This window comes from Callorhinus ursinus, unplaced genomic scaffold, assembly GCF_003265705.2.
Source record: "Callorhinus ursinus isolate GAN/ISIS: 27379988/994484 unplaced genomic scaffold, GSC_fseal_2.0 scaffold56, whole genome shotgun sequence".
In the NCBI taxonomy this organism is placed as follows: domain Eukaryota; kingdom Metazoa; phylum Chordata; class Mammalia; order Carnivora; family Otariidae; genus Callorhinus; species Callorhinus ursinus.
Genome location: NW_027397118.1, coordinates 5,712,963 through 5,733,201, shown reverse-complemented (window position 1 = coordinate 5,733,201; position 20,239 = coordinate 5,712,963). Strand labels below are relative to the sequence as shown.

The 20,239-nt window shown below is 43.7% G+C and overlaps 1 protein-coding gene across 2 annotated transcripts; it reads right to left on the bottom strand.

Moving 5' to 3' along the window:
• Positions 1–1,818: 1,818 nt before the first annotated feature.
• Positions 1,819–18,138, bottom strand: LOC112809094 (nuclear receptor coactivator 5-like). 2 transcript variants are annotated; one of them, XM_025852436.2, is made up of 8 exons: positions 18,062–18,138; positions 15,331–15,413; positions 15,057–15,183; positions 11,630–11,829; positions 8,770–9,045; positions 7,264–7,458; positions 4,740–4,886; positions 1,819–2,133 (listed from the first exon to the last, which is right to left on the bottom strand). In XM_025852436.2, exons 1-8 carry the CDS (start codon positions 18,067–18,069, stop codon positions 2,078–2,080), a joined length of 1,092 nt encoding a protein of 363 aa, XP_025708221.1. In that variant the 5' UTR covers positions 18,070–18,138; the 3' UTR covers positions 1,819–2,077. The 2 variants fall into 2 exon arrangements, with proteins under 2 accessions (XP_025708221.1, XP_025708222.1); XM_025852437.2 differs by lacking the exon at positions 4,740–4,886.
• Positions 18,139–20,239: the final 2,101 nt, after the last annotated feature.

The window sequence follows — 20,239 nt, the reverse complement described above, 5'->3', positions numbered from 1 at the left end:
TTTAAAGAAAAAAAAAAGGCCACAAAAGGGGCATTGGCTGGCTCAGTCGGTGGAGTGAGACTTGATCCTGGGGTTTGGGACCCACATTGGGTGTAGGGATTACTTAAAAATAAAAAAAAAATTTTAAGGCCATAAAAGCTCTTTGGGGACAAATGGGCAAATTCAAATCAGGGAACCAGGTATTAGATATTACAGAATTATTAATTTTTAAGGTGTGATAACAGTATCATAATTATATATAGAATGTTCCCATTCTTAGGAGATGCAGGCTACAGGCTTAAGTATTTAAACGTAGGATGTCATGAACTCTGCAACTTACTTTCATAATAGACAAAGAAATTTTATTTACACAGACATATGTACAACTTAAGAAATGGCAGAGTGCTCAGGATCAGGGAAATACAAATCAAAACCACAACGAGATACCACTTCACACCAGTCAGAATGACTAAAATTAACGTCAGGAACTGACAGATGTTGGCAGGGATGCGGAGAAAGGGGAACCCTTTTACACAGTTGGTGGAAATGCAAGCTGGTGTAGTCACTCTGGATAACAGTATGGAAGTTCACCAAAAAGTTGAAAATAGAGCTACCCTACGACCCAGCAATTGCACTACTTAGGGATTTACCCAAAAGATACAAATGTAGTGATCCGAAGGGGCATGTGTACCCCAATGTTTACAGCAGCAATGTCCACGATAGCCAAACTATGGAAAGAGCCCAGATGTCCATTGGCAGATCAATGGATAAAGAAGATGTGGTATATACATACAATGGAATATTACGCAGCCATAAAAAAAAATATGAAATCTTGCAGTTTGCAATGACGTGGATGGAACTAGAGGGTATTATGCTAAGCGAAATAAGTCAATCAGAGAAAGACAATGATCATATGATCTCACTCATATGTGGAATTTAAGAAACAAAACAGAGGATCATAGGGGAAGAGAGGAAAAAATAAAACAAGACGAAATCAGAGAGGGAGACAAACCATAAGAGACTCTTAATCATAGGAAACAAACTGAGGGTTGCTGGAGGGGAGGGGGGTGGGGGGATGGGGGAACTGGGTGATGGACATTTTTTTTTAAAGATTTTATTTATTTGAGAGAGAGAGAGACAGCAAGAGAGGAAACAAGCAGGAAGAGTGGGAGAGGGAGAAGCAGGTCTCCCACCGAACAGGGCGCCCGATGAGGGGCTCAATCCCAGGACCGAGATCATGACCTGAGCTGAAGGCAGTCGCCTAACCAACTGAGCCACCCAGGCGCCCTTGGGTGATGGACAGTAAGGAGGGCACGTGATGTAATGAGCACTGCTTATTATATAAGACTAATGAATCACTGACCTCTACCTCTGAAACTAATAACACATTATATGTTAATTAATTGAATTTGAGTTTTTAAAAAAATACAAAAAAATTAAAAAAGAAATGGCAGAGTGTTAACAATTGTTGATACAGAATATATGGGTGTTCACTATACACGTCATTCAAATTTTCTGTATACTTTAAAAGCTTCATAATAAAAAAACTGGAACATAATGAAGTCAAAGGAGTCTAAATGGAATGTGGTACCTTCCTGAAACAGAAAAATGACGTAAGCTGGTAAAATACGAATCAAGTGTACAATATAGTGAAATTACTGTACTAATGCAAATTTCCCAGTAAAGGTACCATGGTTTTATAAGATGTCAACATCAGGGGAAGCTGGATAAAGGGAACTCCCTGTACTATCTCTGGGAATTTTCTATAAATCTAAAATCATTCCAAAATAACAAGTCCTTAAAAAGGCGGCAACCAGTACTCAAAAGCTACAAGTTTTTATTTTATTTTAGTATGTGTATAATCGAACAACTTCAAGATCCAATTTCTAAAACAATGACCTTCCACACGTCTCTAATTTGGCAGAGACTCCAACCAGGAAGCACGTTTCCACGGGACCACGTATCGGGCAGAAGGGAAGCATGTCCATACCCGCTGCCCGGACACCAGTGCCGCAGGTCAGATGGGCCTCGGTCCTCGGAGGAGGGTGAAGCCGCCCTCTGGGCAACAGTCTTGTTCTCCTGGCTCTGGGAGCTTTCCTCAGTTCAGCAGAGATGCGGGCTGCACCGTCTGCTTGTGCAGAACTGACTGAAGAACTGCAAAGAGGAGGAACCAGCAGCATCAATGTACATGCCCTGCCGGGTCTGCAGAGAACCCAGCGGGCCTACGGCCCTCCAGCCACGCCCACCTCTGCAGGCAGAAGCACACGGACCTAGCTCCAGCCACAGCAGCGTCTGTGCCATGCTTGGGGCATCTTAAAAGCTGTTCGTGCATATTATCTCATTTAATCCTGGTGCCTGGCACTAGGCCTCATCTTACAAAGGACTGGGGGACACCTGTCCCCATCCCCACCTTCGCTGAGTTATAAACACTTCACCCAAAGGTCCCTCTCTAACCACAGGAGATCCTGGTGCTTCTCCCCTCCAGACACCCTAACACCCAACTTCCTCCAACACCAGCTCTTGGCTTCACGGCAGCCCTGCAACCACTCCTTCCCTCAAAATGTCTGCAGTCCTTCCACTGTGAATGGAAGGACGTGGCTGAAATCCAAGCAAAACTCGACAACTTTTTGGACCGTGTGGTGGGTAAGAGCACAGAACATGGAGTCCCATGGCTGGTGTGCAGTCTCTGCCCCACCGGACACCATTGTGTGACCCTGGCCAGGCTCCTCACCCTCTGAGGCTTAGGTAACTCATGTGGAAAAGGGAGATCATCTCACTACGTAGCTCGCAGGGTTGTTTGAAGACTAAATGAAATTACCTCAATGCCTGCCACATGCTGAGAACTCAATGCATGGTACCCACTACTTTTATACCTTGTATAGGCATGCTTCACGTTTTCACTCGTGTTTTTTAAAAAGGTTTTCTCTATTAGTCCTGGAATTTGGGGCTGAGAGGGCCCTCAGAAGCCAGAAAGGGCCATCTTAGGGGTAAGGAAAATTCTCGAAATTTCCCCAAAATGAGGTCTGTCAGATGAGAATCTTCAGATGAGACAGATTGTCTAGGTTCCCAGGAGGGTAGCAATCACAAACCTACATCTGTTCCATGTCTTGCCACCATTTTATAAACACACATCCTTTATACCACAACCACAGCATGTATATCTTGCAAAACTATGTTTGACTAAAACATAGAAGATGAAACTTCACTTTAAACTCTACCTCCAGGGCGCCTGGGTGGCTCAGTTGGTAAAGCGACTGCCTTTTGCTCAGGTCATGATTCTGGAGTCCCGGGATCGAGTCCCGCATCGGGCTCCCTGCTTGGCAGGGAGTCTGCTTCTCCCTCTGACCCTCTTCCCTCTTGTGCTCTCTGTCTCTCATTCTCTCTCTCAAATAAATAAATAAAATCTTAAAAATAAAATAAAATAAACTCTACCTCTAACGTGGAGCTCAAACTCATGACCCCGAGATCAACCAACAGAACCAGCCAGGTGCCCCAAGGATTGAGACTTTAAAATGGCAGTAAATGTCATGAAAAAAGTCTCCTGCATGAAGAGCAGAGAGGGACAAAGGCTTACTTTCCTAAGAGCTGGGGCTTAGGCACCAAATCTCAAAAAAGAACAGGGACCAAAAGGAAGTCTGGGCAGTGCCTTTACTTGGGCTCAGTAAGCCTGAATGCCTAGAAATGAAGTCAGTACAATGCCTGCTTGGCTGCCTTACCCAAGCCAGAGTGCATCTCAGCTCCTACCACCACCCTTTTGCCTTGCAGGGGCTGGGGGCAGCTTGGGGGCGTCTGGCCTCATCTCTCCCAGCCATACAGGAGGAAAGGCAGCACCAGAGAAGATCTGTTCAGGCCTGCACTGGGGAGGAAGACAGAGGCAAAGCCTCTCTTCCTGTGCAGCCTTGGAGCTAGGGCTGCGTATCAATCAGTCAGGACCTTAAGTCTGACAGGTCAGGTCCCTGTCCTCCTGCCAGGCAGCAGGGGAGGCTGTGCATCTCCCTGAGCCAAGCAGAAACAAAGTGCACACCTCTGACTGACGTCAGCGATACACAGGCACATAAGTACATGACATTCAACCTCGTGAGAAGATTCTCCCTTTGCCAACTTCTTGCAATCCTCCTGAAGAGTCACAGTCAAGGAGATCCGAGTTTCTAGCAGTGCTGGTATTCCACTGACACTTCCCTGACCCTCAGTAATCTCCTTTCTTAACCAGAGGGAGAGAAAGCCTTCAGCTCAGAGACTGAGATGGGCAATAGTTTCTGGCAGGAATACTCTTTTGTGTTCTCTTTATTAGGGTTATCTTCTATTTTACAGCAACTGACAATAACGTCCATTTATGTTAGAGATATATTTCCCTTTCTAAGTACATTTGCAGCTTTAAAGGCCGGGTGGGGGGGAAGACTAGGAAATAACAGATTTCTACATGGTAAAAACATCACACACTTTCCTGCCTACTGCTATAGCCTCTTGCCACATCCAGTAGCCTAGAACTACGCTGACCATTTAGGTAGCCACTAGCCACAGGTGACTACTATATAATTACTATGTGGTGATACTCAGTTAAATTAATTATAATTAAACAACTGAAAATTAAACAACTGAAAATTCAGTTCCTCAGTCTTACCAGCCATGTTTCAATAGCCACACGTGGCCCACAGCTATCATAGTAGACCATACAGCTGTAGAACATCTCCTCTGTCGCAGAAAGTTCCACCAGACAGCATGGGCCTAGAATGCCACTCCCAGCTCACCTGGCTACTCACCTGGAGGTGGTGCTAGAAGGCCTGGTTTCTCCCCAAGTAGTGGACGCTTGGCACACTTGGGATGGGGGCATCCCAAAGGAATAGATCTCTTGGAAGGGGCTCCTGGAAGCAGCAGGGGGGCAAACAGACCTTTGGGGTTGCCCAATCCTGCAGAGAATGGAAACCAAAACATAAACAGGAAGGTACGTGATGAACCTGGTTCCAGCTGCTCTCCCCAAAGGGACTTTTCCTTAATCTTTAGAAAGGGGCTGAGCAGGGAGCACCTACCACACACAAATCTCAGCTCCTCCGAGCTCTACCAAGTCCCCTCTGGGCCCAGACTAGGCCTCAGTGCTTATCCAGGGGCCGGCAAACTAGAGTCTGGGGGCCAAATCCAGCCTGCTGTCTGTTTTGGTACGACCTGTGAGCTGAGATGGTTTTCTCATTTTTAAATGGTTATATAAGTATGTACATAATATCCTTAACTTTGCTTCTTGACCTGTAAACACTAAAAATTAACCTATTTACTATCTGGCCCTTTAAGAAGTTTGCAAACCCTTTGTCTAATCCATGCGTGCATGCGTGTGTCTTGACATCCTGGTTCTCACCTTCACCTTTTCACAAGTGGGTTTTGTTCCAAATGTTGTGTTACACTTGGAATATATTTTCTCAAACATCAGAAGCAGTGAGGTTCCCAGACAGGTCAAAGAGGCAGATCCATAACACACCTGAAGCACTCTGCTCCTGAGAATCTAACACCCATCCCCCGGAGCACTGGCCTGGACCCAGTCATGGCCAGCACCCTGTCACTCCCCCTTGGGCAGTCAATCCGCCCTGCTATCCTCATCCTGCTGAACAGGGCACTTTTTTCACAGGTCATGCCCTGAAGTAAGCACCTAGCCCTTTCTGAGGGTCTGAAAGAATTTTGTTTTTAAACTTTCGGCAAGGATAAGAAGCAATTAAGAGCAAAAAGATCTCCTGCGGAGCCCTTCTCTTCTTAACTCACTCGCTTCTCACAGGAACCAGGCGGTAAGAATGCCCAGGGGTGGACCAAGGGGCTGGGCTGAGGCACAGAGGAGCATGGTGAGTGCAGCAGAAGGGAAGGAAGGGACACGGGGTAGCAGGAAAGCCCAGGCTGTGACGGGGACAGGGAAAACTTGAAACTATACCCCCGATCATCCCAAAGGTCACCAGGTCAGAAAGGGAGGGGGCGCAGAAATGCTCATCCCTAGGGCTGTGGATCTTCAACACAGACTGACTTTGCCAACAAAAGACACACAAGTACGGCAACCAAAGCAAGAGGACCCATCCCCTCTCTTTTGATCCACAAGAATAGTCAAGGTGGAAACACTGCGCTAAAAAGAGTTTTGGCTAAAATGATCCCTGCTCACATAAAAGACCAAAGCAATATTTGACTCTTAGGGACAAATGCATCCGAGGTCCAAATCTTATTTAAGGCCCAGGAGAAAAGCCGCCTTTCCACAAAGTCTTCACTGCCATCTTTGTCTTTAACATGGCAGACTGAAAACACGCTCAGCCAGTTTCTTCTCTGCTCCCACTGTCAATACACAAGGAGAACAGGAGAGACAGGAGTGTAGGAACAAATATTTGGAAGATGAGGAACAGGGGGAGTAAGGACTAAGTAGAGGAAGCTGCATTCTAGGTGCCTACAGACGAGTTAAAACTCTTCACCCTTGGGGCACCTGGGTGGCTCAGTCAGTTAAGCAGCCGACTCGTGATTTCGGCTCAGGTCATGATCTCAGGGTCGTGGGGTCGAGCCCTGTGTCAGGCTCCACACTCAGCAGGGAGTCTGCTTGTCCCTCTCCCTCTACTCCTCGCCCTGCTCACGCGTGCACATTCTCTCTCTCTCTCTCTCAGATAGTCTTAAAACAAAACAAACAAAAAAACTTCTTTATCCTCAAGAGGCAGAAAAGGCTCAGACACCAGACACCCCAGGAACCAGAGGCATAATGGACACTGGGCTTGACTGGAACTCTGTACCCCAAGTGGTTAGCGCCACACCCAAGGCTCCTCCCAGAGGGAAGAGATGGATGTCTGATGAACAGGCTTGAGCAGCAGGATCCAGTTCAGCTGGAAGTGAGTCAACTCTGGGGATTTTCAGTTATGTAAGTCAGTCAGGTCTCCTGGTTTTAAGCTGAGTTAGGTCCCTGTCACTTACAATGGAAGGAGTCCACAGTAATATAACCTCATTTTAGGCAGATGTCAGATACTGTTTATGCCAACTACTCAGAAAAGCCTGGAAAACACTATGGGATTCAGAGTGCATATTAAGGGAACTCCATTTAAGCCATCCTCAATGCGGCCTCCAACCTTGACAGGAGAGCTCCTCTACACTTCCCCCATGTTTAAAACTTAGGCAACTCACTCAAGAGAAATGGCACCCACTGAAACCCCAGGTATCTCCCCTGGTCTTCCAAAATCTTAGCATTCACTGAGAATATGCCAACGAACACTGCAATTGCTCTAAACTGTCCTGCTCTCTCGGAGCCACTGCGAGCTCTTATTCCTGGAGGGAAGCACTGACCTGGTGGTGGAAGGAGAGCCCCTCCTGGTCTGTCCCCTAACAATGGGGACTTGGCAGGAAGGGGGAGATGAGGGCCCGAGAAGGACAGCTTTCCAGGGGTTGGAAGAAGTGGAGGCGGCTTGCCCACGACAGGGGTATTCCTGCTCTGAAATGAGGAATGATCACTGCTAGCCAAAGACTCGAGCATCTCAAAGCCTGGAAAAATGAAGAAAATGAATTGTCACCAGAAGTCTGCTGCAGAGGCTGGTGAGCTGCACAAGGAACAACTTAGGGAATTCAAGGAAGACCCTTATTTTTCTGACTTGGAGGTTTCTATGATCAAACAGAAACAGGATGTTAACTAGACTTGTTGCAGTCATCATTAGATGATATATACAAATATCAAATCATTATGCTGTATACCTGAAAGTAACAGAATATGTCAATTATACTTAATTAATAAATTACATAAGCACTCAGGGAAAAAAAAACCTATTGTCTTTTAAGTTTATGAGTCCCCCAACCCTGAGAAAGTAAGTACAATTAAAAAAAAAAATACATTCGGGGCACCCGGGTGGCTCAGTCGGTTAAGCGTCTGCCTTCGGCTCAGGTCATTATCTCAGGGTCCATGGATGGAGCCCTGCTCAGCGGGGAGGCTGCTTCTCCCTCTCTCTCTCTGCTCTCTTGCTTTCTCTCTCTCTCTCTCTCAAATAAATTAATAAAATCTTCAATAAAATAAAATACATTCTACATTTTATAAGATGAATGATTTCTTTAAAGCTTTAACATGGCCCTAGAAGTTCAGCTATGTTTCCCCACAGGGACAAGTGATTGTTATTTCTTCTCACCTACTCAACTCAAAACAAGTAAACTGAAAAGTCACCATTTTAACGAGTTTAGCTCATAACTGGAATGCTCTTTACAACCTTCAAGATTAGGAACTACTTCTTTATGTTTACCATATACTTAAAAGATAATCTACAAATGTATCAATTAACAAGCTGAAACTCTGAATCACAAAAGTAAATTGACTGGGAACAGAAACTATTTCCCACAAGTCAATCTATCTATACAGAAGTCTTCCTATTTATATATTAAAAATCTGATTCAAAAGGAAATTCAGCTTCAAAAAAAGCATTTTAGTCTATAAAGGGTACACATTAAAATAGTGTAATTCCTGGGGCGCCTGGGTGGCTCAGCCATTAAGCATCTGCCTTCGGCTCAGGTCACGATCCCAGGGTCCTGGGATCGAGCCACGCATCGGGCTCCCTGCTCAGCAGGAAGCCTGCTTCACCCTCTCCCTGCTTGTGTTCCTTCTCTCACTGTGTCTCCCTCTGTCAAAAAATAAATAAAATCTTAAAAAAAAAGTGTAATTCCTATGTGGAACATGTTCCTATCAGACACCTTTATATTACCGAAGTACAGTCTCTCAATTAAATAAAAAATTCTTAGTTTTCTTTCACATATGGATTTGCAGAATAGGAATTCCTGGGGTTTAAAATGGGGAGGGAAAACAGTGCCAAATACCTTCCAGTTGCCCTTTCCTGGTCTTCAGGTAGTCAATGAGCAGATTCAACTCATTCCCATACAAATGCATTCCCTCACTCAACAGGAAGAGAAGGTGCTGAATGCCCGAAGGGACAGAGTAGCCGGTCAGGCACTCCCGAGCCAGGAAGTCATCCACCAGATCTCCAGCCTGCAGAGAAATTCCAGCACATTCCTGCTGCTCCCGTTTTGAGAAAAATCTCCTGTATTCTTTAGCCACCAGCTCCAGGGCGTCTTCCAGGGGCATATGACGATGTACTAGAGATAAGAAAGAGCCTGCTTTATATCAAATGGGTGCCCTGATTCCTTTTAAAATCAGAAAATAACATAGTTAATCCAACTACATGTCGTTTAAACTGTGTCAGCTTTCAGTACAGATGTGACTGTCTACTGATCCAACTGGACTGGGACCCTCCAAAGCAGGTATCAAACATTACATTGTCTCAAAATTATAACATGTGCAGCTTGGTTTACCGTTTCCATACAGACCCACTTTTCACAATTGGACAGCTTCACGCTACACTGATAGAGACAGAGAGAGAGAGAGAGAGAGAGATGGAAAGAAAGAGAGCAGAAACAGGTGTCATGTGTATCAATGGGAATTCTTAATGCTAAACAAATCTAGCCTAAAAAAAGGCAGGATGCAACTTCAACCATCGCTGGCTACTAGAAAAGTTTAAAAGGGAAAAAAACCCTAAAAGCAAAGGTGTTTGATTTGGTTCCAGCAATCCAGGTGGATAACTTGAGACAAGCATGATTCACAGAAGAAAACAAGTGGAAGCAGAGAACAGAGCCTTCAGAGAGGCAAGCAGGTGAGAAACAGGGCTGCTGGTTTTCATTACACACCTTTTAGTGTTCATCTCTTCACTCTGTATGTGTAATACTTTGATAAAAGGCAGACAAACAGACAGACATGTGGTGCAGGGCTTCTAGGCTCTGTCGCTGTAGGCCGAGGAGTAACCCACAATCCTTTACGGGGCTCTGCAGCCTTTAGCTCAGGCCTATGGGATCTTAAATCATGTTAAAAGCCTTTCCAGGTCAGGTCAGGAGTGCTCCAGGCCCTAAATACTACATATAAAATAAATTCTAGACACTAGGAATGGCTTCTATGTAACTTAATGGCTGTAGTCAATGCACAGGTGTCTTCTAATCTCTCCTAGGTTTACCTACTGAGAATAAGACTTCATAAAAGTTTAATTTTAGATGAGAGGCCCCTACCCTGTCTTGCCATGTATCACATCTGAACAAATTTAGGATCCAAGGGGCACTACAGAGCCACAGTGGAGATTATGGTATTTGGTTAAATCTTAAACTGTTTATTAAGGTTACATTCAGGAAGAAATATGAATGTGTATTTGCCTACAGGTGCTGAAGTTTCATTGTTTGACTGTCTTAAATGTTTGTCTCGGCACAGAAGCAGCTCCACGGGCTTCTGAATAATGGTTACATGCAAGGTATAAAACAAACTGTCAGCAATAATGCAATGTGAAAGAGAGGCCTACTTACTTTAGTGGTTATTTACTAAATGATCTTGCATGAATGTAAACAGATGTGATTAGTTCTCTGCACAAACTGTTAAATTAAACTGTTCCCCACCTCCATCCCCAGGAAGTTGGGATTTGTAATTTTTCAAAGTATGCCCTTTCTTTTACATTTTCAGAACTTATGCATGACATAAATGTGGGTTAGTCTTATTATTTGTTTAAAATAAATTAGACATTTTCTATGTTTAGAAAAACCATCGGTTCACACTCTCGGGAACAGTACTGAACGAGAGCTGACTGGGTGGGTACAGGCGGCTACACAGAGGCAAAGCAAATGGAATGGTCAGAGGAAAGGATGTCCTGGCATCCCCCAGATTATGGGAAGCCAAGTGTTCCTCACTATTGTTTTTTTTCAGACCCAACAGTATAGCTGGATTATAGGACATCAGTCTGACACCGACTTCTCTGAAGGTCCCAGAAGCCACAGGCAGGATATAAATTCAGCTACTAGTGCTCCACTAGGTATCTGCCCAGAGGAAAGGTCTCCTGACTTAGCAGTGAAAATCCTACATTGCTATGGAGACTCAAGCTGAGATGCACCTGTTGGAGAAGCCCGCCTGGCTGCTGCCTACCCAGCAGAGGAAGGAAGCAGCGCTGGCCTGCATCTTGCACAGTGCCCGGTGCAATGAGGAACTCAGGAAGTCTGGACTGCACAGAACAGCACCAAGAGCTTCCACAAAGACAAGAGGACTATAGAACCCAGGCTCGTCTGGGTCTGACTCTAGGGGAGCTGCTGAGGGGCCCTCCACAAGGCAGATCCTCCTCTCTGGAAGCAGCAGCTCTGACCAGGAGGGAAACAGGAGGGTGGTCTAGGATGTGTGCATCTGCCTAAGTCTATGTATTTTAGGGAAGAAAAGGGCTCATTTTCGTGCACTCTCATGAGCCTAAGAATAATGAAATGTTTGAGATATCACAGGAAAGGCGAAGTTAGCAAGAAGCTTAGTCTAAAAGAATGCACGAACATAACATCTTTTAGACTTATCATTGAGGGCAGAAAAGATGGTGGTGAGATTTGGTCAAAAGTTCCTCTACATAAGAGAACTGCCCTGTTACATAATATTTTGGACAATATATTCTGGATTCTTAAGTAAGAAGCAATAAAGATGATTTAAGTTTCAGTTACCCTAATACACAGGAGAATACTTTGGGATACCTATTCAAGTCACTTCTTACTCAACTAGATCCAGTTTAGTTACTGACAAATATGAACCTTCAAAGTATACCAGCATACAAAGAAAAACTATTCATTTTTAAAGCAGGATCCATTTTAAGTGATAGTTCTAGAGAGCTAAACTTACTTTTGATAGACTCATGAAGCATAATTACGGTGCAAGAGGAAAGTTTTACATTAGACTGTTCAACAAGAATGCAAAATGGGGACCCATCGTCCTTAACTTCCTGGAGTGCTCTTGTAAGACTTGACTCGGAGGAGAGGTGAATCATTTCCACCACAAGGCCGTGATCCTGCAACCGATGACCTATGCTTGTTGCATATTCCCTTAAAAAAAAAAAAATACCACGCACACAAGAAAAAGGTGGGTTATTTTCAATCAAACATAAGAAAAAAAAATCCTACATCACCAGGCAGTTGTTCCATAGATACTGTGATGACAAATTTAAGTGAGGTATAAGACACTATAATTTTACTGTACTTGGATAAGTGAAGTGGAAGATGCTGTATTTTTTCAAAAATCATGCATGCCCTGCAACTTGTTTTCATTCTTAGACACATTGAAAACATTCAATAGTACGTTATCCCTTTGATGGAATCAGTTAAGAGAACTGGAGGCAACTCTAGCCAAACAAAACTTACTTTTCCGAAAATGTGGTGTTCTCATACGGCTGACCACGTACAGAATTTTATAAAGAAAGCACAGTATATCAAAGCCATGTTTTTGTGTGGCGTGATACACTGCATAAGCACCACAAACATGGCCAGCACTTTTCAAGGTGCAATCATTGATGAAATCATTTCAATTTAAAGACCATGAAAGAAAATGTAAGCTTGTTTGAAAGAACAGGTAAGACTATTATCTTCAGAAAAATAAGAGAATGCTCATCTGCAATTAGTTCTTGGGAGAGACCAGTATTTGTTGAGGTCACTACAACTGTGACAATTCCTTGCTAGCAAGTAAATGGATGAGGGGTGCCTGGCTGGCTCAGACAGTGGAGTGTGTGACTTGATTGCGAGTTCAAGCCCCGTGTTGGGGGTAGAGCTTACTTACATAAATAAATAAGTAAATGTATAGCCAAACAAACAAACAAACAAGAATAAATGGATGATACTGGAGTTCGCTATCTCAATCAGTATCAATCATCCCATAAATAACCTTGGATCAAACCCCAGAGTCCTCTCATCTCCCATTTTCTCAGCCTGGGTCTTCAAGTCCTAAAGAATCCATCCCAAACCTCTCCTTTGGTAAAGGAGATACACCGATACACTTGCTTAGAAACCTGCACAGAAACTTAGAAACCTCAAATGACATGATTCCCTGAAACCTCCTTGATTTACTTCCTTGGACCCTACAACGGTAGTCTGCTCTTCCGCTTATGTATCCTCTGCTTAGAGCAGGAACAACTCAGCATGTCCCATCTTCCACTTGTCATTTCTACACGGGTTTTATCTTATAGGCTGCATGTGGTACAAAAGAGGAACTGTCACTTAATTATCTGTATATTCCTCACTGTGCTTAGCACACATCACGGGTACACATTAAATGCATGTTCTGTGAATTAAAAATTAAAATGATGGCAGGAAAAATGCTTTCCATGCAACTTAGGAGAGTAAATCATGATTTCAGGAAACGAATTCAAGAGGAAAACAAGAAAAACAAGACATGGTTCATATTTACAGAGTGCCAGCCCATGAGTCAAAGCTATCACAATAATAATTCATGTTGGAGGACAATTTGAAAATTAATTACTGTTTTGGAGTATCAAGGAATGAAGCAGCCAACCAATATATCACTACAAATCTTTCCGACATCAAAGTGACAACAGAGCAGGCAGCAAGGCCTAGTTCGCGGACTCTGGCAGATGCAGCCTGAACTCAGCCAAGAAGTCCCTAAGCTGCACCCACAAAGGGTCCTAATCCATGGCTAAATCCCAGAACTGCAGAACACTGGGCAGAAGAGCAGTTTCTGAATACCACCCCAGATGGAGGGGGAGCAGAAAAGCAATCTTGAGGACTCCTCTCACCAATCAACACCAGCCAGCCTGACTCTGGAGCTGGGAGACTGGCAAGGGCATTAAGGTGCAGGAGTCAAATGGCCGCTGGAGCCCATCACAATTCTAAAAGAGCTACAAGGTGCTACAGATCTATGTGATGCTTGCTACAAGTTCCAAGAAAGCTGATTTAGTCAAAGATTAATGTAGTTTCCCTGGATGATGCAAACGATTGCAGCAAAGTTGCTAAATGTTGAAGGAAAACCAACCCACTATGCATGCTGAGTCTTTACTGCCTCTGGTTCAAAACTGGTTTAAATTACCACATGATCAAATTAATCCAGGGCATGTCTGCTTCTCTTTCAATTATTAAAGGGAAATCCCACAATTTTCTAATGTAAAAGGAATTGGCCTCTCCCACCCTCCCCATGCTGTGACTGACCTCATTTCTTCAGTATGCTGTCTCCCAAGATCCAACCCAAATACCCTCCAAATGAGATGAAGCTATAATTTTGCTTTTACAAACTCTTACAGTAAAGATGCTATCTACAAATACATTAGATTTCTGTAAAGCAGATATCACCGAGTAAGAATTCTGAGTCATTTTGAGATTGTCGATTTTCACAAAGAGTGAGAACACCAATGCTGCCTTCTTGCTGAGTTATGTTTTGTGCATGCCTGGTCTCCTGTTCAGGAAGGATTAGTTCTCATGTCTGAGTCTGCAGTATCACTCACTCAGCACCTAGCCTGGACTAAGTATGCATGCCTCCAACCAACCATTTGTCTACATGCTCTTAGCCAAGCACTACGAAACCTGACAGAATCCAGAGACACAATTATCATCACACATTAAGTCCCCTGTCTGCCTTCAAGTGCCAGCCAATGTGCACAAGATCAGGGCACTATGCAGACCCAAAGGACAAACTGGAGACAGCCAAGAGGGCAGGAGACCAGGCCACAACTGCACTGAAGTGGCCTGCATGAGTTATAGGTGTTAAGTGGTCTATACACGTTACAAGTGTTAGTTGGCCTGCACGAGTTAGAGATGGAGAAGAGGGAACGGGCATCCCACACTGAAGGAAAAATAGCAAGGATAAAGGCTGAAAGGAATTCAACAAGCAGTTAAGAAATAAGAGGAACCTGTCTCTGAAATTATCAGTGAGGCCAACTTGTGGCGTCCTACACTAGACTGTCAGCGCCCCAAGGCAAAGGTTTGTCTGTTATGTTCACTCAAGTATCCCTTGGGCCTAGAACAGTGCCTGGCACACAGAACCCAGCCTGATAAGAGCCTTGGTTTTTTTTCCTGATTATGAAATCAATGGATACTCATTGTAGAAAACTCGAGGAATACAGAAAACTGAGTAAGAGAGTAATCATCAGAAACCTCCCCAGCCACAGGATAGTAAACCCAACAGTGCATTCTTGTAATTCCTAGAGCAGTGTTCTAACAGCATTTCCAGAGTCTTTCCATTCTCAGCAACTTATGGATGTAAGGCTGAATACTTAATTATTCCATTTGTACACATTCTCATTTGACAGGCTAGAAAGAAAGAAATATACCTCTGTTCATTGTTGATAGAAACAATAACGCAATCTGAAGGCCTCTCTCGATCACGTTCTTTCTGAATCACTTGATAAAAGTGCTGGAAAAGCCCTTCTTTCCAAGTGTCCCTGCTGCTGGCATCACCTGAAAGATATTGACATGTTCATGCTCTTGCAAGGGCAAAAGCAATCACTGAAGGTTTTCAGGGTTTTTTACAAAAGTGTAAATGAATGGCAACACCTCTATAAAGAATAGATGAAAACAGAAGGGGAATCTCAGCAAGACTCTTACCTAACTGAGTGGACTGGGGTCGCTCATGGCTCTCTTCGTGCCTTTTTGAATAATCAGCCACATTCCGCCGTAATTCTTTAATGCTATTGGATGCATGAAAATATAATAGTTTGTGCAAACACAGTTTCCCTCTAAATGTGTACCCAAAAGCCAAGAAATAAATACCAGGTCACCTGGCGCAATACGTATGCACCAAAAGAAAGGCCGTGTCTACACAGAGATAGACGCTCAATAATCTGTTCTCATTTCAGAATACTGTGAGTTTCTGGGATTTTTCTGTCCTCTCCCATTCACTTCCTCTTGCCTGTTAGGATGAAAAGTACTAGGTGGAGCCATTGATCTTTGTCAAGTCAGACTAATACAGACAGAAACTCATACTTGAAGGTGTTTATTTTAAAGAAGAGGAGATAATTTTATCAGACGTGTGTATCTTTTAAAGAAGAGGCACTTATCTCTGAAGGTCTTCACTGGATGTGGGTAAAAAAACAGTCAGTGAGGTCTGCTCATTTTACTCCTAAACACTCTACAGCTCCTGTGAGCCAGCTATTTTCCCTTGCTAAAGGCATGCAAATAGTGCACAGATGCTGGGTAATCTATTAGCCATCTAAAGTAGTCCCCTTTGCTGTGATTTAACAGAAGAAAGGGGGAATTCAATGCACTCTGTACGCTGAATCAGGTGTTTTTACTGCGGCTCTCCAGCATCCAGACACCAAGGTGTCTGTCCACAAGGAGTGTCCTGCCAGGGAGAGAAGCACCTCGGCAGGCGGTGATTAGTTCCTTTCTCACCAGAGGCATCAGGCTGCATGGCAGAACAGCCACAGAACATGCTCAAACCATGACTATTCAGCAAGCTGCCAGCAAACATCGATCCTTTGCTCTGCCCCTGTACGATTTTCATTTGGGTTCTTGTCCACATCCAATTCCCTGACACAGCAAAGACGCAGCTCCAGACTTTTAGAGGCAAAACTTGTGCCTGAATCCTGAGCTACAAGAGAATGTTTCCTTCCCCCACACAGACTTTATCTCTGTCTACTGTCTCTGACAAACACTAGCCATTGACTCCAGAGGCCATTCCTCAAGCTGCCTGCTTTCTCTACCCCTTTCTAGGCTGTCTTCTTGCTGGCTTTCTCTCACACTTTGTACACTTTCTTTTAACAAAGTGGTCTGTAAAATGCCCACCACCACTCTAAGTAATTAGACAGGGTTTGGGGGGCACCTCAGAAGCTGGTACATGGTCATCCAGGAAAGGCAGTATGATGTTGAAATTGCAACTGCCTGGGTATGAATCTCAATGCTGTCACTTACTAATTGGGTAAGCTTGAACAAGTTACTTAACATTGCTATGCCTCAGTTTCCCCACCTGTGAAATGGGGCTATTGGAACCTACCTGGAAGTGTTGCTATGAGGATTAAATGAGTTAATGCAGGTAAAGCCCTTAGAACACTATCTGATGCAGGACAGGCCTTCAATAGATGTAAGCCATTATTATCTATCTCTGCCTTTAGGCTTCCTTCACACCAGAGCTAAGAAAAATCTCTCCTTCAGAAGATCACCTACCGGTGTAAGTATTCTGAGTCTCATTGTCAGGAAACGTTACCTGAGAAAGACTAACCCCCATTAACAGTCACTCCTGAATTCTATACTTCCAAGTGCTTCCGCAGCTGAGGAAGGCATTTTTCAATTTTGAATTATTAATCTAATCTGACACAAATCTCATCTTTAATGCAGGTGAGAGAGAGGCCCTGTCAAGGTCTATACATATAAAAATCAATTCAGATACAGTTCAAGGAAAACTGCTTTCACCAAAACTACAGAGGTAGATCCAAAGCAAGAATCCTGAAGTGCCATGTTGATTTACCTATTTAGTTACTCAGAAGAACTCCACTGCTGAATGTGACAGACTAAACTAAGTAAGACCACCTTCAAAACTGGTTTAAAGACTTCAGAATCCAACACGGTGGTCAAAACCAATGGGGATCAATTACCCTCCATGACATACCGTTATGTGAAAGAAGCAAGTTCTAGAACAATATACCAGTGTGAGCCATATCAGTTAAAAATAAAGGGGGAAAATGGGGAGAACTCTGAAAGGGATTTTTACTTTTTAATATCAAACACTTTTATATCTGTTTATCCATTCCTGAGAGAGAGAGAATGGGCGAGGGAAGGGGCAGAGAGAGAATCTCAAACAGACTGCATTCTAAGTGTGAGCCGGACACAGAGCTTGATCTCATGGCCCTGATATCATGACCTGAGCCGAAATCAACAGTCAGACACTTAACAGTCAACTGAGCCACCCAGGTGCCCCAAACCATTTTTAAGTGACTTTATTTATACTGGAATACTGATTCACCTCATAACCAACATAAATTTGCATTTTCAGAGCATATACCCATGGTCATATGGTAGCACAAAAAAGGTGGAGAGGTGTTGGAAGAAGGGAGTCAAGGGCCTGCTGCAGTGGGTCACCCAGGCAGAGCCCACAGACGGGCTCGGGTGGTCGAGTCCCTTCAGTCTGTAGGTCTGTTTTAGTTACTAGAGTCCAAATGACTATGGAAAGGGAGAAGTTAAAGCAGAATGGCTTAATATGATCAAGTTGACCTGAGGGACTTCCCAAAAAGCAAATATTAATAGCATCAATTTTAACAAACACATAAGTCTGCACAGTAAGAACACATCTAAATTACTACTAAAGCTTTTAGCAAATTGAGCCACAACAATAAAACTTTACCTTAGCATGTCTTCACCCTCCTTTAAGTAGCCCTCTTGGGGAGAATAAGAAGTCGGCAGAAAAGGTTTATATGGCTTGCTGCTAAAAAACCAACAAAGACAAAATTACACTTAGGAAGAAATTATTTCCCATAGCCCACACATTAGTTTCCACAGTTTTGGTACACTCAAAGGTGATTAAATCTTCAGTTAAACTGGATTTTTAAAACTCGAACAATGATTTTCTCAAGACTTTTTTTTTTTCCAGAATCTCTATTCTATCCTGTAATGCCTATTTCTATTTTTGTCTAGTTTGTTTGCTCAACTGCTTTTCCAGAGTTGACAACTGAAAGCACAGCTCTGTCACAAGAAAAGACCATTATAATAAATTCACCAACGGAAAGGGGCTTCAACATAATGAATCAGATTTACCCAAATGTACTGAATTAAACCAAAAAAAAAAAAAAAGTAAGAATGTAATGCTGGTGGTGTCTGGTAATTTTTTAAAAATCTGTTTTTTTTTTAAAGCTTCTCTTTGGTAGATGCTCCACCAACACCCCCATTAATTTTCATGAATTATCTGCCACCTTTAATGTATCTATCTGACACTAACTCCACAATGGCACTTATGAAAGAACGTTCCTGAATCATTCGTGTGCCTCAATTCTAAGCACTCAAGGTCCTCCGTTAAGACCACTGTTATGTTTACATGCCAAATGCATTTGATACACATCGACACTGTCCTCCTCATTCAAAAGTTGTGTGGTTAATGAATAACATAGATGTAAATCTAAGACAAAAATAAGGGGCAAAACCTAAGAAGAAAATGCCTGCTACAAATTGTTAGCTGAAAGAAACAAGGGGCTGAGCAAGATTAACTATTATGAATTTGGACCGAGAGGGTTAAAGAATTATTAGAAAGCTTTCCTTTTCCAAAAAGGATCAGGAGCACAGATGCTCCACTCGACCCTCTTCTCAATGATCCTAGCCAAGTTTGAAGGCCACGAGAAGGAATAAGCAGATGGTTCAATGTGAGTAAGTCAAAAGGAAGTTGCATTTGCCTTATTCGGCTTCCTAGCAACTAGACTGAATGATGCCAAGAAAGCCAGCCGGCTCTAAGGAGAAACGCTGCAGGACACTTGGAACCCAGTGGTCGGGCAGGGGAGAGAAGGCCCCCAGACACCCTCACCTGGCAAAACAAATCCAGTACCGCCTGACACCCAACAGACACCCTCACCAGGACCTTCCCTTTCCCTTGCGGTTCCCACTCCAGCCAGCCCCGGCCACACTGATGCCAACCCCTTGACTACCAGGACAACCTTTCAAACTCCAGTAACATCAGATGAGCAGTCTGGCCCAGCCATCAAAGAATAACCTCCCACTTCTCCAAGGGAGGCAAGGCCCAAAGCACTCAAGGCACCCCAGCCAGCTGGACAAAGGATTCCATAGGCCAAAAGGCCCGCGCTCAGACACTGCAGCCCAAGCACTGAGACAGGCAGGCAGACGTGTATACTGGCTGGGATCCCAGAGGCCTGAGAAACATCCCTCCCAGAGCCACAGTGTCTTCCTCCTTTTCTCCTCCTTCAAAACATTCCCTAAGTACCGTAGAGGCTGGGGGTTCCCAAATGGGCTGCTTAAAAGAATCACACTCAGGCAGGAATTGTCTTTGTGTAAGTACATAAATAGGCACACGAAATACATCTGCAATACAATGCAAAAGGCCTGGATATTATTAAACGTTGCAAGGTTACTCTAAGCCCTGGCAATACCACTGTATTCTGCCATATATTCTGGGTCTCCCTCTAACTGGTGGCACCCATTAAAACTTCGGTTCCCCTCCTACTCTGTGGGTAGCATGTCAGCCACTGTCAAATAGAAAATGGGACGTCTAATTACAAATCTATCTTGGGAAATGAATACAGTTTCCAACATGTTCAATGAAAATGTTTTCATTGCATTATACTTAAGCCTTGTGACAACCAATTAAGCTGGGTATTATCAACCTCCCCACCCACACTTTTTAAACACAGATGAGGAAACTGAGAGTCAGGTCGCACGACTTGCTACACAGCTAAGCTATAAAGCCCAAATTCAAATCCAGGTGTGTCTGACTCTAAAACCCAGGCTCTCCCCAATACCTCACAGCCCAGGAAGTCTGGGCTTAACCCAGGAGGTCTGCAAGTGAAAGAAAAATAGGAAA